The 20,193-nt window shown below is 38.2% G+C and overlaps 1 protein-coding gene across 2 annotated transcripts in view; it reads right to left on the bottom strand.

Moving 5' to 3' along the window:
• Nucleotides 1-20,193, bottom strand: part of LOC124397063 (ras-related protein Rab-26-like) — a 111,596-nt gene that overhangs the window by 48,603 nt on the left and 42,800 nt on the right. For both annotated transcript variants that reach the window (XM_046866519.1, XM_046866520.1), the window contains 2 exons: nt 3,890-3,931; nt 1,740-1,806 (listed from right to left, as the gene is read on the bottom strand). In XM_046866519.1, coding sequence (XP_046722475.1) covers nt 1,740-1,806; nt 3,890-3,931 — 109 coding nt within the window. The remainder of the gene's footprint in view (nt 1-1,739; nt 1,807-3,889; nt 3,932-20,193) is intronic.

Here is a 20,193-nt window from a genome sequence, read left to right as displayed (position 1 = left end):
CTAGACCCTTTTTCATAATTATTGGGTGTGAGGCAGGTATATACAATGGATGCACCAATACAACAGAAATAGAACCCATGTGGCCTATAGGAAAGCCATGCAAACATGAAAAATATGAGAAAAAATAAAAAAGTAAACTTGTACATTAACCTTGGGCTTGGGATCAAACTTGGATGCCTTTCCTAATGCAACCCTCCCCATTTATCTGGGCTTGGGACCGGCACAGAGAGTGGCTGGGGTTGGTTCCCTGACCGGAGATTGAACCCGGCCGCAGCGGTGAAAGCGCCGCATCCTAACCACTAGACCATACGTATAATCTACTAAAAACATGATGTGATTACTATGAATCAGTAAAATGTATACTTTGTCATTGGTCAGTATAATAATGTATCATTTGTACTGATTGGGGCCACTTTTAGTAGAAAGAATAAGCCCAAACATAATACAAATAGACCCAAGCAGAAATACAACCTAATGTCTGTGACAGGAGTTCCTCTGTCACTAACGAATATAATCCTTTTTGTCACTAACTTGTATGACTTAAATACATTTCCACTGGAACAATAATGTGTCCGGCATTGGCTGCAGGGCTGTAACATTTGAGAGCACCACTGTGTCAGTCACACAGTGGTCACGCTGTGCAGTCATAACATACCAGGAGAAATATGCTAGCTATATTTCACAATGCTAGGGCTTTGTATTCTGGTGTTCATTCTTCATTTATTGATCGGACATGATTTGGAAAGGCACACACCTCTCTATAGAAGACCTCACAGCTGACACTGCATATCTGAGCAAGAACCAAGCCATGTGGTCAAAGGAACTGTTGCATCAAAAATTATTTTTCGAAATGCTTTTTACAATTTTTTATATATTGTGTGTAAAAAAAGGATGTCATTAATTAACGTGTTGCGTAGAAGAATTTTATATGTATTTATTTATATTTAGAATAAAAACGGTCAAACAAATGTGTGCTGCACTAATTTATATATATATATATATATATATATATATAAAAAATATATAATATATAAATATAATAAAAGGTATGGTCATAAGACAATGACGAATGTGATATATTCTGTTATCACATTTGTCATTGCCTTGTAACCATGTGTTGTATTGTCATATTCTCCTGTATTCTCCTGTATTTTTGAACAAATATTTTCATAATATTAGATTTTAAACAAGCTTAATACAATTATTTTATGCTTTTTTTTTTACCCACACCTACATACACCCAAAAACATAATTGTGGCCATCTAGTGGCAGATGCACATAACCGTTTTTTGCACTAAAACATTTTATGTTGGCAGCAGTGAAATTACTGATGTAAATGGCCTACTGATTCAATTATTTATGATGAATATAAACTGCAAGTATAAGATATATTTGTGTGATAAAATTGAAAACATTTGTATAAATATTAATAAAGCATTAAAGGCCACTTTAAAGTCACATCTCACATCACCTTTTGGTAAATTTCAGAAAGTTTGTAGAACAATTTTGCAGTGTCAAGAAATAAAATAGCACAGTGCATAACTACTAACACTATTCTGTTTTTGTATGTGCAATTCTTTCCCTCTGTCCCCCCACAAGTACCTTTAGTGCTTTAGGGTAGGTCTCAAAACAAATAAGCTGGAACCGTGGGAACAGGACCAGCAACAAACAAAGTTTTCTTTTGCCAAAACATGTACCTGTAATTAAACTACAATATGTTTGTGTGTGTTGTGATTCACCATGGGCATCTCGGTAGTAGGCATGTGTAACACTGCGAAAACGCTCCTGGCCGGCAGTATCCCAGATCTAAAGATATAAGAGAAAAATATAGTGAGATAAGAAAATGTTACATTTTTTCTTTTGTTTTTCATACAGTTTTTTTTGTGTCTAGACCATATATATACCAATTCTATAGCAATAGACCTAGCATGCTGCATAAATTTATAAACAAGACTCCATCAGCCAAACGGTGGATTGGTAGTGCTTCTATATTGCAGTAAGCATGCATATAATTTTATCAGGTCTCAAGACTGTGTTGTATAAGGTCATACAACCCAGTCACGCACTTTCACAACTATAGCAATGGGTTAGGTACTCACTCAGCTGTGTCAAGTGGAAGATCCAACATCAATTTTACTAAGGCAGCTTAAATATCAGTTTGCAGCACAATCCTTGGTTTTGGACCACATTCTTGCATTATTTTCTGCTGATGTTCTTGCATTTGTCCCATTGCCAACCCAAATCTTGCCAAAGCAAATCTAGTTTATTTAATTTGACTAATTCATTGATTCACAGTGGTTAAAGAGCCAGACATCTGTATTCGATGAGTAAAATTTGTGGATGGCTTTTGTGCATGTGTTTATTTGAGGAAACAATATGTAAATGGATGAGCATCATATGTCATGAGCTGGAATGCTAATTCTGTCTTTGCAGTAAAGGCCATATTGTAATATTACATAGGACTGCATATTAGCTTGCCTTCATTAGTTACTACAATCCCTTTGCCAAAACTCATTGGTTTACAGCAACTTAATAAAAATACCGAAAACAACTAATTTGGGCTGCTGGCCAAATTTTAAATTTGGTTCATTTTTCTCTGTTGCTACTACTGGGGAAGTAGCTTGTCACCTACACCACTATTTCACTCCATCTGGGCGGTTAGACTGTAGACAATTGTCACTGAAAGTGTTTGTTATCTGCCAATGTATCAGATGTAAAACAGAACTGGCTAGAAATAATGGTTTTTGATTCATAATTTTTGGATTATGTTAGAAATTGTCCTGGCCCTGAAATTAAGTCATCAGAGGTAATATCTCTTACCATTTCTCACTAAAAGGCAATGAAAAAGGTACACAGTGTGTAGTGTCAAAAGATGGGTAGAAATTGGTTGGTGCAAGTGGGAATGTTTGTTTTTTTCTTGCAATGCAATTAAAATCTACATTTAATGCAGCAGAGATTTTCTAAAATAAATGCCATCTGCTTCTTTAAGGATGACTGGTGCATCTATCTCTCAATGCCCAGTCCTTAATATAATTAATTCTGATGTTCCATGGTAATGGAAATTCTGATGTTCCATGGTAATGATAATAAAAGCCCTTTGTTTTTAACCAGTTTTTTAACTTTATTACTAATGTATTTGCCTGGAGCAAAGCCACCTGGTTGTAAAAAAGATTTTTACTCCCAAGGGTAATCTGATGGCAATTATAACAGTTCCTTCTTAAGCTATAATTATGTCAAGATTTCAGAGAGCCTTCAAAAACCTGCTTTTTTGCGTGCTTGTGCACGTACATTAAAATATACGTTTTTCCTATTGCCATATACATTTATTATATATATTTATTCTGACCTCTGTCACATTTGTGGCAAATAATACGTTTGCTACATGTAAACACATGTAAACAATCAGTATATGAAGCATAATGTAACAAAAACGTTTGGCATGCACAACATGCAGGCCTAATGGACATATCTGATCTGAGAATTCTGTGACATATTTCTAATTTAAGATGTTTATGGCCTAAAAAATGCCTGGTTTGGATGACAAACAAAAAATGAAATTACAGATATAAAGTGAGTTAAATAAATTGTGAGAATTAAAAATAAAAAGAGAAAGATGATATGGGGAACAGGCTAATAGTCATTACAAGAGTAATGTCAACCCAGTGTTTCAGTCCTATTAAGCCTTGTAACTTTTATCTTAGAACCAGTATATAACCAGGCCTTAAAAGGCATTTTTAATGGGAATGGCAGGTAAACAATTACAAACACGCATAGTACAAGCAAAGTCTTACTTTTTTTTTTGCTAAACTATAGCTTACAGCAGATTTTCAATAAAATACAAGATATTTTAAGACATGAACAGCATACTGAAAAGAGAAGAAGACCTTACCTGCAGTTTGACTTTGACCCCATCAATGTCGAGCACTTTGTTCTGTAATCAGGAAAAAAATTAAGACAGAAGTGTGTTACAGTTTATATAAATTAAACTAAAACCTACACTCAAGACCTCCAGTTACTGTTCACATCAAACATCAGAAAACATGTTATCTCAGTGACTTTAACACTGGCTTGGTTAGATTGATTTTAAGATTTCATAAACTGGTGATCTGTGTTTTGAGGACATCAACTCAGGTAAGCACTCTTTATGACCATGCTGAGCAGAAGAGAATCTCACAACACAAAACATATTAAACCCTAAAGTAAATACAATATAATAGCCAAAGCCCACATTAGGGTTCACTCCTATCTAAAATGGAACCCCTTTTCTTTTGTTTTTTATTCTGATATTTGATATAAACTGAAAAACCTAGGCTTGTAAATAAAAAAGCTATGAAAGCTCAGTAGGAAGCTATTTTAGATGAAATACAGTTTATATATATATATATATATATATATATATATATATATATATATATATATATATATATATATATATATATATATATATATATATATATATGAGACCACTGAGATCTGGGATTTGATCTTGAGCTTTACACAGTGTCTGTCTGGTCTTTTCTAGCCATATGTGTTTTGCCCTCAAACTGTTTCCACAAAATTGGAGGCATTTAATTGTAAATGATGTAGCATTTTTCCATCACTTGAAAGACGACTAGGAGACCCAAACCTTTTTCAGCATGACTGTTACCCACAAAATGAAACATTAAAGACATTTTGATTTTGTCTTTTATTCCTCTCGTGTTGAACTCACAATGAACACATATGGTAGTTGTCGTTGTTGTAGTTTAATTTTAGTTGAGTACTTTGTGCACATTCATGTGTACAGATAGGTGTTTGTGTGTGGTCAAACTGTAAACCCAAATAGATTCACCAATTACAATCAAGTATTGTTTACATCACCAATTAAATTTCTATTAACATTCAAACATCAACTCTAGATAATAAGCATTAAATTATATGCTTATAAATCAAGATATAATAATCCCTATAAAGCTAATATCACAAATTATAATCAACAATTACATATGTGCATCAAGCATTATCACGTTTCTAGAACAGTCTCTGTTTTACAAACACATACTAAACTTTATCAACTATAGACAACATATATTGCATGAAAATTTCAAAAAGCAATATAAAAGAGAAAACAACAAATGTTGAACCAGAAGTGTATAACATTAGCCGTTTAGGCGCTAATTGCAAGTAGCTTGCATAACATATCAGAAACTATCAATTCACTTAAACAACATGTGAATTACTCACCACGCTGGGAATATAGTTTTAAATCTTTACAGAAGTTCAGTGAGGTTTTAACATTAGAACAACATGCATTTCTCTCTGTTTTTTTTTTTTTTGGCAACCTTTTTTCTAAGCTAACGCATGTGCTCCCAGAATCCGTGTCCTTAAAGGGGCAGCACCCAACATCCCGGCCCCCAATGACCCAAACAGGTCATTCGAACGAAGGAAGGGAGATGTCTCAATTAAGCTAATTCAACTGAGAAGACTGGCTTCCAGTAGACAGATTTTGTCTGCAGGACGATTGAAGACTCCTGCCTGTGTTTTCACTTCCACAGTACGCACAAGTCCATCTGCACCTGGATAGACTTGAGTAATCAGACCTAGCGGCCAGTGATTGCGTGGTGTGTTTTCATGCAGAATAAGCACAAGATCTCCTATCCGAAGATTCTGCTTTGGGTGTAACCATTTTTGCCGTTGTTGCAATGCAGGTAAATACTCCTTGAGCCATCTGCACCAGAAGACATCTGCCAGATATTGCACCTGGCGCCATCTGCGTCTGTAAAGATCTTGTTTTACGAAGGCTCCTGGAGGTAGAATCGGACCCGAACGAAGTAGCAACAGATGATTTGGTGTGAGTGGTAGAGGATCTGATGGATCGTCTGAGAGTTTAGTGATTGGTCTACCATTGACAATAGACTCAACGCAGCAAAACAGTGTTGTCAACCCCTCATCATCTGGTGCTTGCTGTGATAGGACAGTGTTTAGAATGGAACGAACGGTGCGAATTTGTCGCTCCCAAACACCACCCATGTGGGAGGCGGCAGGTGGATTGAAGATCCATTTTACATTGCTCTGCAGCAGGCAATCAGAAATCTTTTGTTGATTCCATTCACTAATGGCTTTCAGCAACTCTCGTAATCCACCAACGAAATTAGTCCCGTTATCCGAGCGTATTTCCATGGGTGGGCCTCTCCTAGCGATAAATCGCTGTAAGGCGTTGATGGAGTCAGTATCGAGGGTGTGCGCAACTTCCAAATGAATGGCTCTCGTAGTAAGACAAGTAAACAAACATCCGTACCTCTTGAGCTCACTGCGTGCCTTCTTAATCAAAAATGGCCCGAAGTAATCTATGCCCACACGAGTGAATGGAGGCTCACCTGGTGTCACTCTTGAGTCAGGTAAGTCTGCCATTTGCTGGATTTGTGGCTTAGCTCTTAACTTGCGACACTGTAGACATGACTTGAGAGTTCGGTTAATGACAGCACGTCCCTTTAGTATCCAGAAACGCTGACGAATTTCTGCAAGTACTCGCTCTGGACCTGCATGACCCAAGCGAAGATGGTAGTGACTGATTATAAGCTGAGTGACGTGATGATTGTTAGGCAGGATCACTGGATGTTTAGCCTCAAAGGGAATTGGGGCATTTGTTAGTCTGCCTCCCACACAAAGGAGTTGGTTGTTTTCATCCACGTAGGGTTTAAGCTTGAGAAGGGAACTGGTTTTGGCTTGAGACGATCCAAAAAATGCACTTTGTATGTGGTTGAGAATGGCTAACTCTGCTTGTTGGAGCTCACAAACAGTGATAGGGTCAGAAAGATGCACCTTTGCTTTCTTGCGTAACAAAGCCTTGACGCGCAACAGTATAGCAGTAGCCCTTTTCAATCGATGCCAACTGGAGTATCGCTCCAGTAGTCTGCCCACTGCATTTTTAATCACTTGGTTTGGTTTTATACTAGCTGCATAGACCTCTTTAACCCGTTTGACCTCTGCTTCTTCTGGCAAATCATTTATGATTGGTTGAGCAGGCCAATGTTCCTCCTCGAGTTGTAGAAAGTATGGACCAGATACCCATCTTTCACTTGACAGAATCTCTCCCATATTCATTCCGCGAGAGACATCGTCTGCAGGATTAGAAGCAGAGTTAATGTATCTCCACTGACAATGGTTCTGAACGCTCATGTATTTTTGCAATACGGTTGGCAATGAATGTCTTGAAACGACAATGCTTGTTATTGATGTATTGAAGTACGATAGTACTGTCTGTCCAAAAGAAAGTCTTTTCAAATGGAATTTCCAAGTGGCGCTTGATATGCTGATCCAGCTCTGTAGCAACTACTGCTGCTAGTAGCTCCAGTCGTGGTATACTAACTGGCTTGATTGGTGCAAGTCTGGCCTTTGACATTACCAGCCTGCAAATGTCACCAATCTTTATGTATGAAACAGCACCGTAAGCCAGTTCTGAAGCATCGGAAAAGTGATGGAGCTGGGTAACTAACAAGCAACTAGTGGATGTTAGTCTAAGACATCTTGGAATTGTCAGTGCTGACAACAGAGGCAAATCGTTTAACCATCTGCGCCACTGTGCAGCCATGTCCAGCGGTAACTCCTCATCCCAGTCGACTTTCATGCGGCACAACTCTTGAAAGATTGCTTTTGCTTTGAGCATGAAAGGACTTGCAAATCATAGATGAAACTGGTAGTGCTCAATACTCCTCTCTTTGTTGCAGGTTTCTCCACTGCCTTGACGTCAAATGTGAAGCAATCTCTTTCCACATCCCAAAGGACGCCCAGTGTTCGTTCAAATGGCAAATCCTCTTGGTCAAGGTTTACCTCATGCAATGATTTTGCCCAGTCCTCAGCTGGTATTGCTTTCATCACTTCCTTAGAACTGCTTAACCACTTGGTTAATCTAAAGCCTCCACAAATGAGCAGTTCCCGGAGTTCGGAAACAAGTTTGATAGCAACCTTCTCTGTTGTTACCGACTTGAGACAATCGTCGACGTAGAAATTTTGCCTCACTTTTTCTACAGTGACATCAGAGAATTTTCCACGATTGTCTTCAGCCACACGCTGCAAGGCAAAATTGGCTGCACTAGGACTCCAGACACCTTCAAAAGGGTGAGCCGTCATACGATAATGCTTAGGTGGTTTGTCTGGATCATTATCTTCCCACCACAGGAAGCGAAGCACATCTCTTTCACCAGATGGTACTCGGACTTGATAAAACATGCTCTCAATGTCTGCATTCAGAGCAACAGGTTCTTGCCTAAACTTGAGAAGAACTCCTAGTAGTTTATTAGTAAGGTCTGGTCCTTGGTGAACATGATCATTCAATGAAGTACCTTGGTACCGTGCTGCACAATCGAAGACAATACGAACCTTCTCTGGCTTGCATGGATGTAGCACTGGATGATGTGGCAGGTACCACACGCAACCATCTTCTCTGTTTATTTCAATGACCTCTTCTGCGTATCCTTTTAGCAAAGAGTCTCTGATACCTTCTGTATACTTCTGATGCAAAGTTGAGTCTTTCTTTAGCCTCTTTCCTAAAAGGTCTAATCGATGTTTGGCCATTGTGTAGTTATTAGGCAGTCGTGGTGGATGTTCTTTAAAAGGGATTGGGAGTGTATAATGACCATCTACTTTGACTGATTGCTTGTTCCATAGATCCACAACTTGCTCGTCGACTACTGATAACGAGTCATTGTTCACATGCACTGGATCATCCAGTTTCCAAAATCTTTTAACAGCTTGTTGTAGAGAATGGTCAGCTTGAATGAAATTGGTAGAGATAGATGTTGAACCGTCAGCTACTGGTCCATGGAGTGTCCACCCCAGGCCAGTCAAAATTGCGTAAGGCTCACCTGACTCCCCACACTGTGTCTCACGAGGAGCAAGTATGTCTGGCTGGTCTAGACCTATCAGCAGGTGAACTTCATCAGCTAAATCAACATCAGGTAAACTAATTTCATCTGCAATTTCCCTCAGATGTGGCCACTGCATCACCTCGTGCTGTGTGACTAGGTTGTCTAGACTTATGTTCAGGTGATCCCGACAAAGCACTCCCTTCATAAGGTAAGAGTTCCTTTGTTCAGCATCTTCAACTCGTAGATCCACTGCTAGAGTGACTACGTTGAGATTTTTGGTCTCCATGGTGTTTAGTTTAATGTTCATTTTGCGTGACTCTAGCTTAAGAGCATGAACTAGCTTCTTAGAAACAAAGGTCCCATTGGAGCCACTGTCAAGCAAAGCAAAGACATTCATAGAGAATCGGTTGTGTCTGTCTGAAACCACTACTGGCAAGATGGGAAGTGCAATCTTCCTTTGACTGGCTTCAATGCACTTTCTGGTGGCATGTGCTTGAATGGATTGTGTTGGGTCAGCAGCTGGCTCATCTTCAATAGCTTGATTGGTAGATTGGCTTTTGTCATTGTTAGAAGCTATGATAGCAGAATGCAGCCAACTGTTGTGTTTTTTTCCACATCCAGGCACCTTGCATACCCAGCTGCGAGTACAGACTGTGCTACGATGGCCTTTCATAAAACAGTTTAGACAGAGTTGCTTTTGTTGAACGAAGGCCAAACGCTCTTGAACAGACAGAGCTCTAAAAGCTTGGCATTGGTTCAGAAAATGTCCATCAGTGCACTTTGGACACTTAAATGTTGATGTTGTCTTAGGTGTGTACACTGTTGCAAATGTCTGCTTTTTTTTTATTGGAACTTGGCTTAGTACTCGATTTAAAACTTGCTAGAGAATTTTTACTAGGAGGGCTAAGAAGATTCCCAAAGATAGGATCTGCTCTCTTAGCAGCTTCTGATTCAACAAGACTGACTATGTCATCCAACTTTGGCAAACGGCCAGACTTGATGATCTCGTAGTTTATTGTGAGCCATCTTTTCTTTAAGTCTTCAGGTAGCTTTTCTACAATTTGTAGCAAAGTGCGACCACCCTTCAGCTCTTCCTCACACTTCATTGCCTTTAAAGTGTCTCTGCAGATGCACAGAATGTCAGCGAAGCTTTGCAACTGCTTGTTGTCTTTAATGTCTTTGTAGTTAAGCACCTTGTCAACCCATGCTTGTGAAATTGCATATGGATTGCCAAAACGTCTCTTCAGAATAGCCATGGCTTCCACATAGCCCTGGCCTGAGTTGGGGTTGTACAAGCAATGTGAGATAGCATCTCTAGCTTGACCGACAGTGTATTGATGCAGTCGAGAGAGTTTCTCTTGATCTGGCACTGTCTCTTTATCAATCACAGAGGAGAACAATCTCATGAACTGCCAGTACTTTAAGGGTTCTCCATCAAACTTAATGATATCAACAGGTGGTAGGTGCATGGAATCAACGTGTGACTGATATTGTTGCCTTGAAAGCTCTAGTAGTTGGCATAACGAATTTTCGTTCACTGTTGAGGGTGAAGGACGAAAGTTAAGGGATGGGTTACCTGAGATAGGAGTTGAAAAGTCTTTATTTATTGTTAACTTAGCCTTTTGAAGATGACGTTCTTCCTGTTGAGCAAAAAGCATGGAAAACTCTCTTTTCTTTCTGTCTTAGATTTTGTACCTCTTGAAGCTGGGTAGATAGCTGTTCCACAGAAGACATTGGAGGGTTAACAGATTCTCGATCCCTTGCCTACAAGTTTCTTTAAACAGATAGCTCCAGAGGTAATTAAACCTGTTTTAAAAATAATTAACTCTTCCATTAGCACTGGTTATGTACCTAAATCCTTCAAACTGGCAGTTATCCACCCCCTTATTAAGAAACCTGACCTTGACCCATGTCAGTTGTCCAACTACAGACCGATATCAAATCTAACCTTTATATCAAAAATTTTAGAAAAGTTTGTAGCACAGCAGTTATGCTCACACCTGCTTATGAATAACATTTTTGAAATGTATCAGTCAGGATTTTGGCCTCATCATAGCACAGAGACGGCGCTAGTTAAGGTGATCAGGGTTTTGTCTCCTTACTTGTTTTGCTCGACCTTAGTGCAGCTTTTGACACCATTGATCACACTATACTGCTTGCTAGACTTGAGAACGTTGTTGGAATAAAGGAAACAGCTCTCTCTTGGCTCAGGTCTTATTTGACTGATCGCTATCAGTTTGTGGATGTAAATGGTGAGTTCTCCACACTTTATGAGGTACAGTTTGGTGTTCCTCAAGGATCTGTCTTAGGCCCACTGCTTTTCTCTTTATATTTGCTGCCTCTTGGTGAAATAATTCATAAACATGGGATTCGCTTCCATTGCTATGCTGATGACACACAGCTGTATATTTCAGCAAAGCCAGATGAGCGAGATCAGCTAAACAATGTTGAGAAGTGTGTAAAGGACATTAGACAGTGGATGCTTAATAACTTTCTTCTGCTCAACTCAGATAAGACGGAAGTACTTTTACTAGGACCACATGCAGCTAGAAGTAAACTTTCCGATTACGTAGCATCTCTAGATGGTGTTTCTGTTTCAGCATGTACGGCTGTCAAAGACCTTGGTGTGATTATTGACCCGAGTCTTTCCTTTGAGTCTCACGTGAATAATATTACCAGGATCGCCTTCTTTCACCTTAGAAATATTGCTAAAATTAGAAATATGATGTCGTTACAGGATGCAGAAAAACTAGTTCATGCTTTTGTTACTTCTAGATTAGACTACTGTAACGCTTTACTGTCTGGGTGTGCGGTAAGTGCATAAATAAGCTTCAGTTAGTCCAGAATGCAGCAGCAAGGGTCCTCACTAGATCTAGGAAATACGACCACATCACCCCTGTTTTAATCAGTCTACACTGGCTCCCAATCAAATCTCGCATTGATTATAAAATATTACTACTGACGATAAAGCACTTAACGGTCTCGCACCGCAGTATCTGAGTGAACTTCTGTACCAGTATGACCCTCCATGCCTACTTAGATCAGAAGGTGCTGGCTATCTGTTGGTTCCTCAAATAATGAAGACTACAGCAGGGGGCAGATCTTTCTCTTATAAAGCCCCACAGTTATGGAACAGCCTTCCAACCAGTGTTCGGGACTCTGACACAGTCTCAGTGTTCAAGTCGAGGTTGAAAACTTATTTATTTACTCAAGCCTTTTATCAGTCGATTTTTCTTAGGTAAAGGCTCAGATCTGGAGGGAGCATGGATATAGAGTGTTTGGTGAACTGGTATATTTGTATGCTGTCGTCCCCTCACATTCACACATTCGCTCGGGTTTGTTGACGGTGGTGTGGTGGGTCGTCTCTTATCCCAGAGATCCCTCATGTCTGTGTTACCTTCTGGTTCTCGCTTTTAGTTATGCTGCCATAGCGAGTCTTGCCGGAGTCCAAACTGCACAGTGACATTAACTTTCATACACCAATAGTTACACTTAATAATCCATATCCTTTCTCTCTCTCTCTCTCTCTCTCTCTCTCTCTCTCTCTCTCTCTCGGTCGAGTTAAACATGCTCCTGAGGCTCCAGTGACCACTGTTCCTGCCCCTCTCCCCTCCGTGGATCTTCACACTTCTGTGCAGCTTGGGACGGTTTCTCATCAACACCTTGGGTGGTTCCATGTAATTCCGGAGTAGAACGGGTGCTTTGAGGACGGATTGGACTGTAGTTGGTTTTGGCGGTCTGCTGCACTGACTTGGGAGTGCAGTTTGCTTCTGATCGTCATCACTGTACCCCGCAACTTTGTATATCTGCTTCAAATGGACATTTGGTGCAACCCAGATGAGGATGGGTTCCCTCTTGAGTCTGGTTCCTCTCAAGGTTTCTTCCTTATGCCATCTCGGGGAGTTTTTCCTTGCCACAGTTGCTCATCAGGGACAAACTTACTTACAAAGAACATATTTACATTTAATCACCACATTATCTGTGTAAAGCTGCTTTGAGACAATGTTCATTGTTAAAAGCGCTATACAAATAAAAATGAATTGAATTGAATTTCATCAAGCACTTGCTCTTCCTCTTGGAAATTAAGTGCATCTGACGAATCTATGATTGGTTCCTCCATTGATGGCTTTAAGTCATCAAGCCAGATCAGGACTGTGTGCTGCAAGTCCTGAACATCACGTACGACCGATGTTAAATAGCCCTTAGAAGCATCAAGGTCATCATCATCAGCTAATGTTTTTTGGTATGTGTCATGAATCTCATGAAACCGTATTACAGCCTCATCCAAAGCAACAAGTTTCATCTCCACTTCTTTGGGTTGATTAGAGTTCATAACGGTTGTAATCTGTGTCATCAAGCGTGTCACAGCAGCCTTTGCAACTCCACGTTGACGCTTGAGACCCATTTGTTGTTGTTCAAACAACAACATCTTCTTAACTCCTCGTGTTTGACTTTAATGTTACCCACAAAATGATAACATTAACTTGGATTTTGATTTTGTCTTTTATTCCTCTCGTGCTGAACTCACAATGAACACATATGGTAGTTGTCGTTGTTGTAGTTTAATTTTAGTTGAGTACTTTGTGCACATTCATGTGTACAGATATGTGTTTGTGTGTGGTCAAACTGTAAACCCAAATAGATTCACCAATTACAATCAAGTATTGTTTACATCACCATTAAAATTTCTATAAACATTCAAACATCAACTCTAGATAATAAGCATTAAATTATATGCTTATAAATCAAGATATAATAATCCCTATAAAGCTAATATCACAAATTATAATCAACAATTACATATGTGCATCAAGCATTATCACGTTTCTAGAACAGTCTCTGTTTTACAAACACATACTAACCTTTATCAACTATAAGCAACATATATTGCATGAAAATTTCAAAAAGCAATATAAAAGAGAAAACAACAAATGTTGAACCAGAAGTGTATAACATTAGCCGTTTAGGCGCTAATCGCAAGTAGCTTGCATAACATATCAGAAACTATCAATTCACTTAAACAACATGTGAATTACTCACCACGCTGGGAATATAGTTTTAAATCTTTACAGAAGTTCAGTGAGGTTTTAACATTAGAACAACATGCATTTCTCTCTGTTCTTTTTTTTTTTTTTTTTTTTTGCAACCTTTTTTCTAAGCTAACGCATGTGCTCCCAGAATCCGTGTCCTTTAAGGGGCAGCACCCAACATCGACAATGCCCCTGTGCACAAAGAGCGCTTCATGAAGATGTGGTTTATATAAACTGAAGTGGAAGATCTTGATTGAGCACCTTTAGCATTAATTGAAACAATGATTGCACACCAGGCCTTGTGGCTGAATGAGCACAGATCTCCACAACCACACTTCAAAAGCTACGTGTACATCTTCCCAGGAGGGTGGAGGTTATAAGAACTGCAAATGGGGACTAAATTTAAATGGGATGTTCAATATGCAGATACAAATCTTATGTTCTGGGGCCCACAAAAATGTTGTGTCTATATAGTACACATCTGTAGATTGATTAATTACTTGCCAGGTGTAAATGAGCATGTATGATGTTTGGATTGGAAATCTGTCTAGAGTGTATTTCCATCTAGCATCCTGTGTTGTGGTGCACCCAGAAATAATCTCCAGATGCCTGTAAACATCCATTAAAATCCATTAAGAATATGATAACTGATCCAATATCACACTGAAGGCTTTATTTTCTGTTAAACTCTGTCAAATTAAACATGCATTTGAGGTACCAGTGTCCAGTGGTCCTGTCCCTTTTCTTCTTTCCAGTTCTGCCTGATTCAAAGCTCTGTAAACATGGAGTTCTCTTTAACTCATTGCTCTCATGTTCCATGTGAACAGCCTAAAAATACATGAAGTTACTAAAAAAACTCACAAACTATGAGGATGTGTTTAATCCTGTCTTCTGTTATATAGCTTTATATTGTGCGACGTTGCTCTATGTTGTTTTATGTAGCACCAGGGTTCTGGAGGAATGTTGTCTCTTTTCACTGTGTACTGTGTCAGCTATATTTGGTGGAAATGACAATAAAAGCTCCTTGACTTGACATTTGTTGCCACACAGATGAGGATGGGTTTCCTTATGAGTCTGGTTCCCCCCAACATTTCTTCCTCATACCATCTCAGAGAGTTTTCCTTGCTACTGTCGCCACTGGCTTGCTTATTATGGATAAACTTATGTAGGCACTAAACTTATACGCACTAATGTATACATATACATTTTATTACCTGCTTATCTTGTTAGGCTGCTTTGGGACAATGTCCATTTTTTAAAGTCCTATACAGATCAAATTTAATTGAATTAATACAGTACTATGCAAAAGTTTAAATACAGAGTCACTAGTCACAATAAAATGGTACAGTCACTACAAAATTTTAAGTAGTTCTGTAGAAATTTTACCTAAAATGTAAAAAGATTTTCAAACAATGTACATTTATAGAATTTTCTAGTATTTGTTTTGCGCAAAAACTTCCAAAATTATGTATGTATAAATTATGTATGTAAAAAATGTGACGCTTTGTTTTAATAACTGGTGTGACCCCCCTTAGGGAGCAATAATCCAATCATTGTATTTCAATGGGTTCAAAGAATATTGGCATTTAGTGATGCTGGTGGGTTTTTCTTTGTGATCTGCCCTTTTATAGATCCTTCCACAATATTTCTAAGATCTGGATTTTAGCCAGTCTAAAATGGTATACTTCAGTAGAATTTGATGCTAAAACCCAGAATACATGGGTGCATCAATAATGGCAAAACATTGTCTAAGACAAAGACAAAAAAGGCATCCCAAAATCACAACACTGCCAAACCAATTCTTCATGAATAGGATGAGGTGCTTATGTTGGAATGTTTCTGTGTCTTTTCACCAACCATAATGCTTATCATTTTAAATCCATAAGTCCACAAAAAAATAAATAGTTTTCTGGCTTATAGACATGCTCATGAACAAACTTAAATTGGGCAGCCTTGTTTTTGTTTTTTTTAGATCTGTGACCTCCTTCCTATGCACACATTTGTTGTCTAGTATTCCTGTTTAGTGGACTCATGAACAGTGCCAATATTCAATGCAAGAATGCAATTCAATGACCTGTAGGAGTTTGTTGTGACTACTTAATAATAAATTGTGCAATTTTCAAAAAAGAGGGTCAAACTCTTTCTCTGCCATTTGTTTGTTTTATTTATCTATTTTTTGGCATATCACATCAAACTACATGGGAAATATATTGCAAAAATAACTGTTAAGCGTTCAGTGGCACTATACTTCTCCTTCAATTAAACGATGCATGTACACCCAACACATACAGTTCTGCCCTCTGTTCGTCCCACCGTCTTGCCAAAAGGCTGACTAGATCTCTATTAAAGTGTGTGGCAAGAGGTCTTCTTGCACAGAATTTCACTATAAAATAATATTATTTTATCCTATAGCCTGTCCCTGGGCTATTTTCTAAAGGACAGATGCTAAGTTCTAAGTCCCTATCCAAGCAACCAGCCCACATCTGAATTTGATCAGAAGACCAATTAGCTGATGAGTCACCATGGACACATGGTAGTATCATATTCACAAACACAATACATGAGTGACCAACCATTAAAATGTAAATTTGCAACCACACTTACTCTAGCTTCTATGGTGAAATACATAAAACAAGTGAAAACTGAAACTAGTACTAGAAAAAGTTAATTTGGACAGTGACACTCATCCCCACAATTTCTTTATAGTGACAAAACAGTTACAGGATTGGGCTAGTTTGAAAATACTCTGTGGCCACTCAGATCATATTTTGTTGTAAATGGATGTAAATAATCTAATTATTTTCACAAGTAACAACATAAAAACTGAAAGAGGCACAGAATCATGTCTATTGAAAGGGAATCGGAATAAACCCTCCACACATGAGACTTTTTGTTTTTGCACACACCATTTTGTGAAAACATAAAAAAAAAAAAAAAAAAAAATCAGGACATTCCAGTTTCCTAAAATACTTAAACCAGCTGATTTAATAAAAAAACAAATAGGCTGTGGTTAAAGCCACAGATAACCCCTTTCTAATTTTTTGTAAATCTTACCTGAAGCTCTTGACCTGCATTTGCATGATTTTATTCATTTAGATGCTGATTATAATGCATGGATGTGCAGGTTTTACTAATACCATGAAAAGTGAGTTTATATTGCAAAGATTAGAAGAAGTACAGAGGATTATAGAATAATATTCATCAGAGCATGTAAGCGGAGCAGAGCACTGATTATTTCGCCAGAGTGAAAAAATGTCTTTCTTAAGATTGCACTTTGCTCACTCAAATTACTCAGCACTGCTCAACCCAATGCACTAGTTTTTTCTTTTTTTTTTTTTTTTTAATCATAGGCCTGTTTTGTCCTCTCAAGTTTTCTTCCTCATAACATCTAAGGGAGTTTTTCCTTGCCACAGTTACTATGGCTTGCTCATCAGGGATAAATGCACACCATTCACCTTATCTCTTAAAATTCTGTTAAGCTGCTTTGAGACAATGTCTGTTGTGAAAAGCGGTATAGAAATAAACTTGACTTGACTTGACAGTAATAAAACATCTAATATACAATATTACTTTTCAATTTGAATAAGTATACCAAGGGCTTGGGATGTTGGCATTCAGGCTTCCAACCATAGTATAACATATCCATAACTGCAGTCCTTGTAAGCTGTTCCTGGTCTGCAGTGGCCAGTATCTATCAAAAGTGGTCCAAGAAAGGAACAGTGGTGAACCAGTGACAGGGTTTATTGATAGAGAGACAAACATCTTATGTACATTACTCTCGATAAGGGAATCTGCTAAGTGCCATAAATTTGAATATAAATGTACAGATGGGGTTTATGAGCTCTGAATAGTGTGCTCTTTGACCATCCAACCAAAGGATGTGAAATTTTGAAGGCCTCAAAGCTGATTCTTTTAACATGATGTGATGGCTGAAAAATGATTGAAGAGAAACTCCAACATAGACAGATGCTTCTGAAAGAAGCACAACCAAGAAAAAACTATGAAATGAAGAATGATTAAATACATATTCAGTAAGGAAAACTGAAATACAGTATCATTCAAGAATCTGAAACCGTTCCGTTAGAACGCTATTTTAAACATTTTTTTTAAACATTTTTTGTTGGAAATCATCCGTCCTCAGCCCCGGGTGATTACCAGTCTAACAACCCAGCTAGACATCTAAGTACTCAATGTAATTTAGGTAATAAATACATTTTGCTTTTAAAATTTCATGTTCAAGTGAAATTTTAGTAGACTGTTTATCACCGTGTGTGCACAATGAATGACAAAATGTTTTCTTATGCCATGTGCAACTGAGTGGAGCACACACACAGAATGGAATATTAAGCAGAGTTATACCCCACTTCATTTCATGTACATGCTCTGATGTCCATGTATTAGAAATTCATGGAAAAAGTAATTTTCACATGAGAGACAGGCTCAAAAAAATAAAATGTCTCATTGTAGAAGTCCAATGTTTGGACTCGTTTCAGGTTTTGAGATGTAGTTGTAGTTGTGAGAAATTTCCCCCTTGTGCCAAGCGCTGCATGTTTCATATTATTTACATACGCCATATGTTTTTCTTTTGTTTCAGGTCATGTATCCAACCTTGTCCTGGCATTGATTGTAACCATCATGTGTCATCATGTGTCATCCTGTTCATGGTTTTAATCTGTTTTAGAGTTGTTTGCTTGCTTCCTTAAATATAACACAATTGCAATTGCATACGTCTCCAACTAGGCATTCATGACACTTTTCATCATGGCATACAGTAATTACATCATACTGTCAGACATCAGTGCTAGACTTCACACTGTTTCTTGCAAAAAAAATCAAATGCAGGAAAAACTTGAGTTCAAGGTCAGTATTAAGCATAACTAAGACATCTCTGTTTTTCTCTTCTGTGTAAACAACTCCAACAACCCCTGACAAGCACTCAAGTCTATAGTAACATAGGAGGTCTGAATACTGATATGTGCAATTTGGCTATTACCTTCCCACTGGTATAACACCCTCCATGCCACTTACCTCGCAGTGAAAGTGTGAAGAGCTTTAAAAACACACAATGTGCAAATGCTGGCTTTTTCTGCCACTGTCCCGCTGTTTTTGTTTAAGGATAAAGGAACCGTAGTCCTAATTACAGTGTTTTAACAGCTGGAGCTGATTACAGATAATTTCTTTAGAGTTAATTTTGATATAATACTTTGTTACAATACAAATAGCAGTGAAGCAAATTAAAGTTTATATATCACTGTTTTAGTGCCCAGAGAGTCAAGGGTAACAAACACAAAAATGGCAGGTCACATAGATGCATTTATATTTGTATTTATATTTATGCACAACTAGTTACCACTACTGACAGAATAAATCTATTGCTTTCTCAACAATCAACTGTCAAGTGAACATCAGTGACTAATTTGGCTGAAATTATACAGCTCAGAAGCCCCCTAAAGGATCATTACACCACATGCATCACAGCAGGAGTTGTTTACAGCCTTACACTGAAAGAAAACCAAGAGGAGATCATTGAGTTGTAATGACTAACCTGTTCCTTGTGATATAAAGAACTGAGTTTAGCCAACAAGTGATAAGTAAAAGTATTTTTATATTAGCAAAACATCATGGCCAAGAAAGTACCCACAATATTGTTATAAAACTATCAGGTTGACAATGTCACAGCAGTTTATTATATTACTAGTAGCACACAGAGCTTAAAGCAGTGGTTCTTTGGAACTAGGTCTTAGGTTGTGCAAAGAAAAAAAATACATTGCCAATAGTCAATTTAATTCAATGCAAGTTTATTTCTATTGCCCTTTTCACAATGGACATTGTCTCAAAGCAGCTTTAAAGAATGTAAGGATTATAGAACAAAGATTTTAATATAAACTCCTCCTACCTGCTTCACAGTGCACTCCCCCCTAACACATACAGCAAACCACATTTTTGCTTCATAGAGGGCAATGCTCCAACTTTTGCCTCTTGGGGAACGTCTCTCCCCTCTCTAGCTGCAGAGAGAGCATTGCTCCCCACTTGGCCTCTACCTTAACTTTGCTCCCCATGAGCTTTGCAGTGGCTATTCAAATATTTACATGCACAGAAGAAATGCATGTTTTGTGTTGTAGGTTATTGCTTCAGAAGGCATGAAACTATCAAAGTTCTACAGTATTTACAGGCAAAACCACACTAAAATAGCATGTTCTCTGTGTCAGAAGCAAACATTTTTACAAACTAGCTCGTCACAATTCAAAATGCATGGTCCTCACAATTGCAGACAATCTGCATTCATTCAGCATGACCAGAGAGACTTTAAAGGCAAA

The sequence above is a fragment of the Silurus meridionalis genome, chromosome 14, assembly GCF_014805685.1.
Source record: "Silurus meridionalis isolate SWU-2019-XX chromosome 14, ASM1480568v1, whole genome shotgun sequence".
Lineage (NCBI taxonomy): Eukaryota > Metazoa > Chordata > Actinopteri > Siluriformes > Siluridae > Silurus > Silurus meridionalis.
This window is presented reverse-complemented; position numbering and strand designations above follow the sequence as displayed.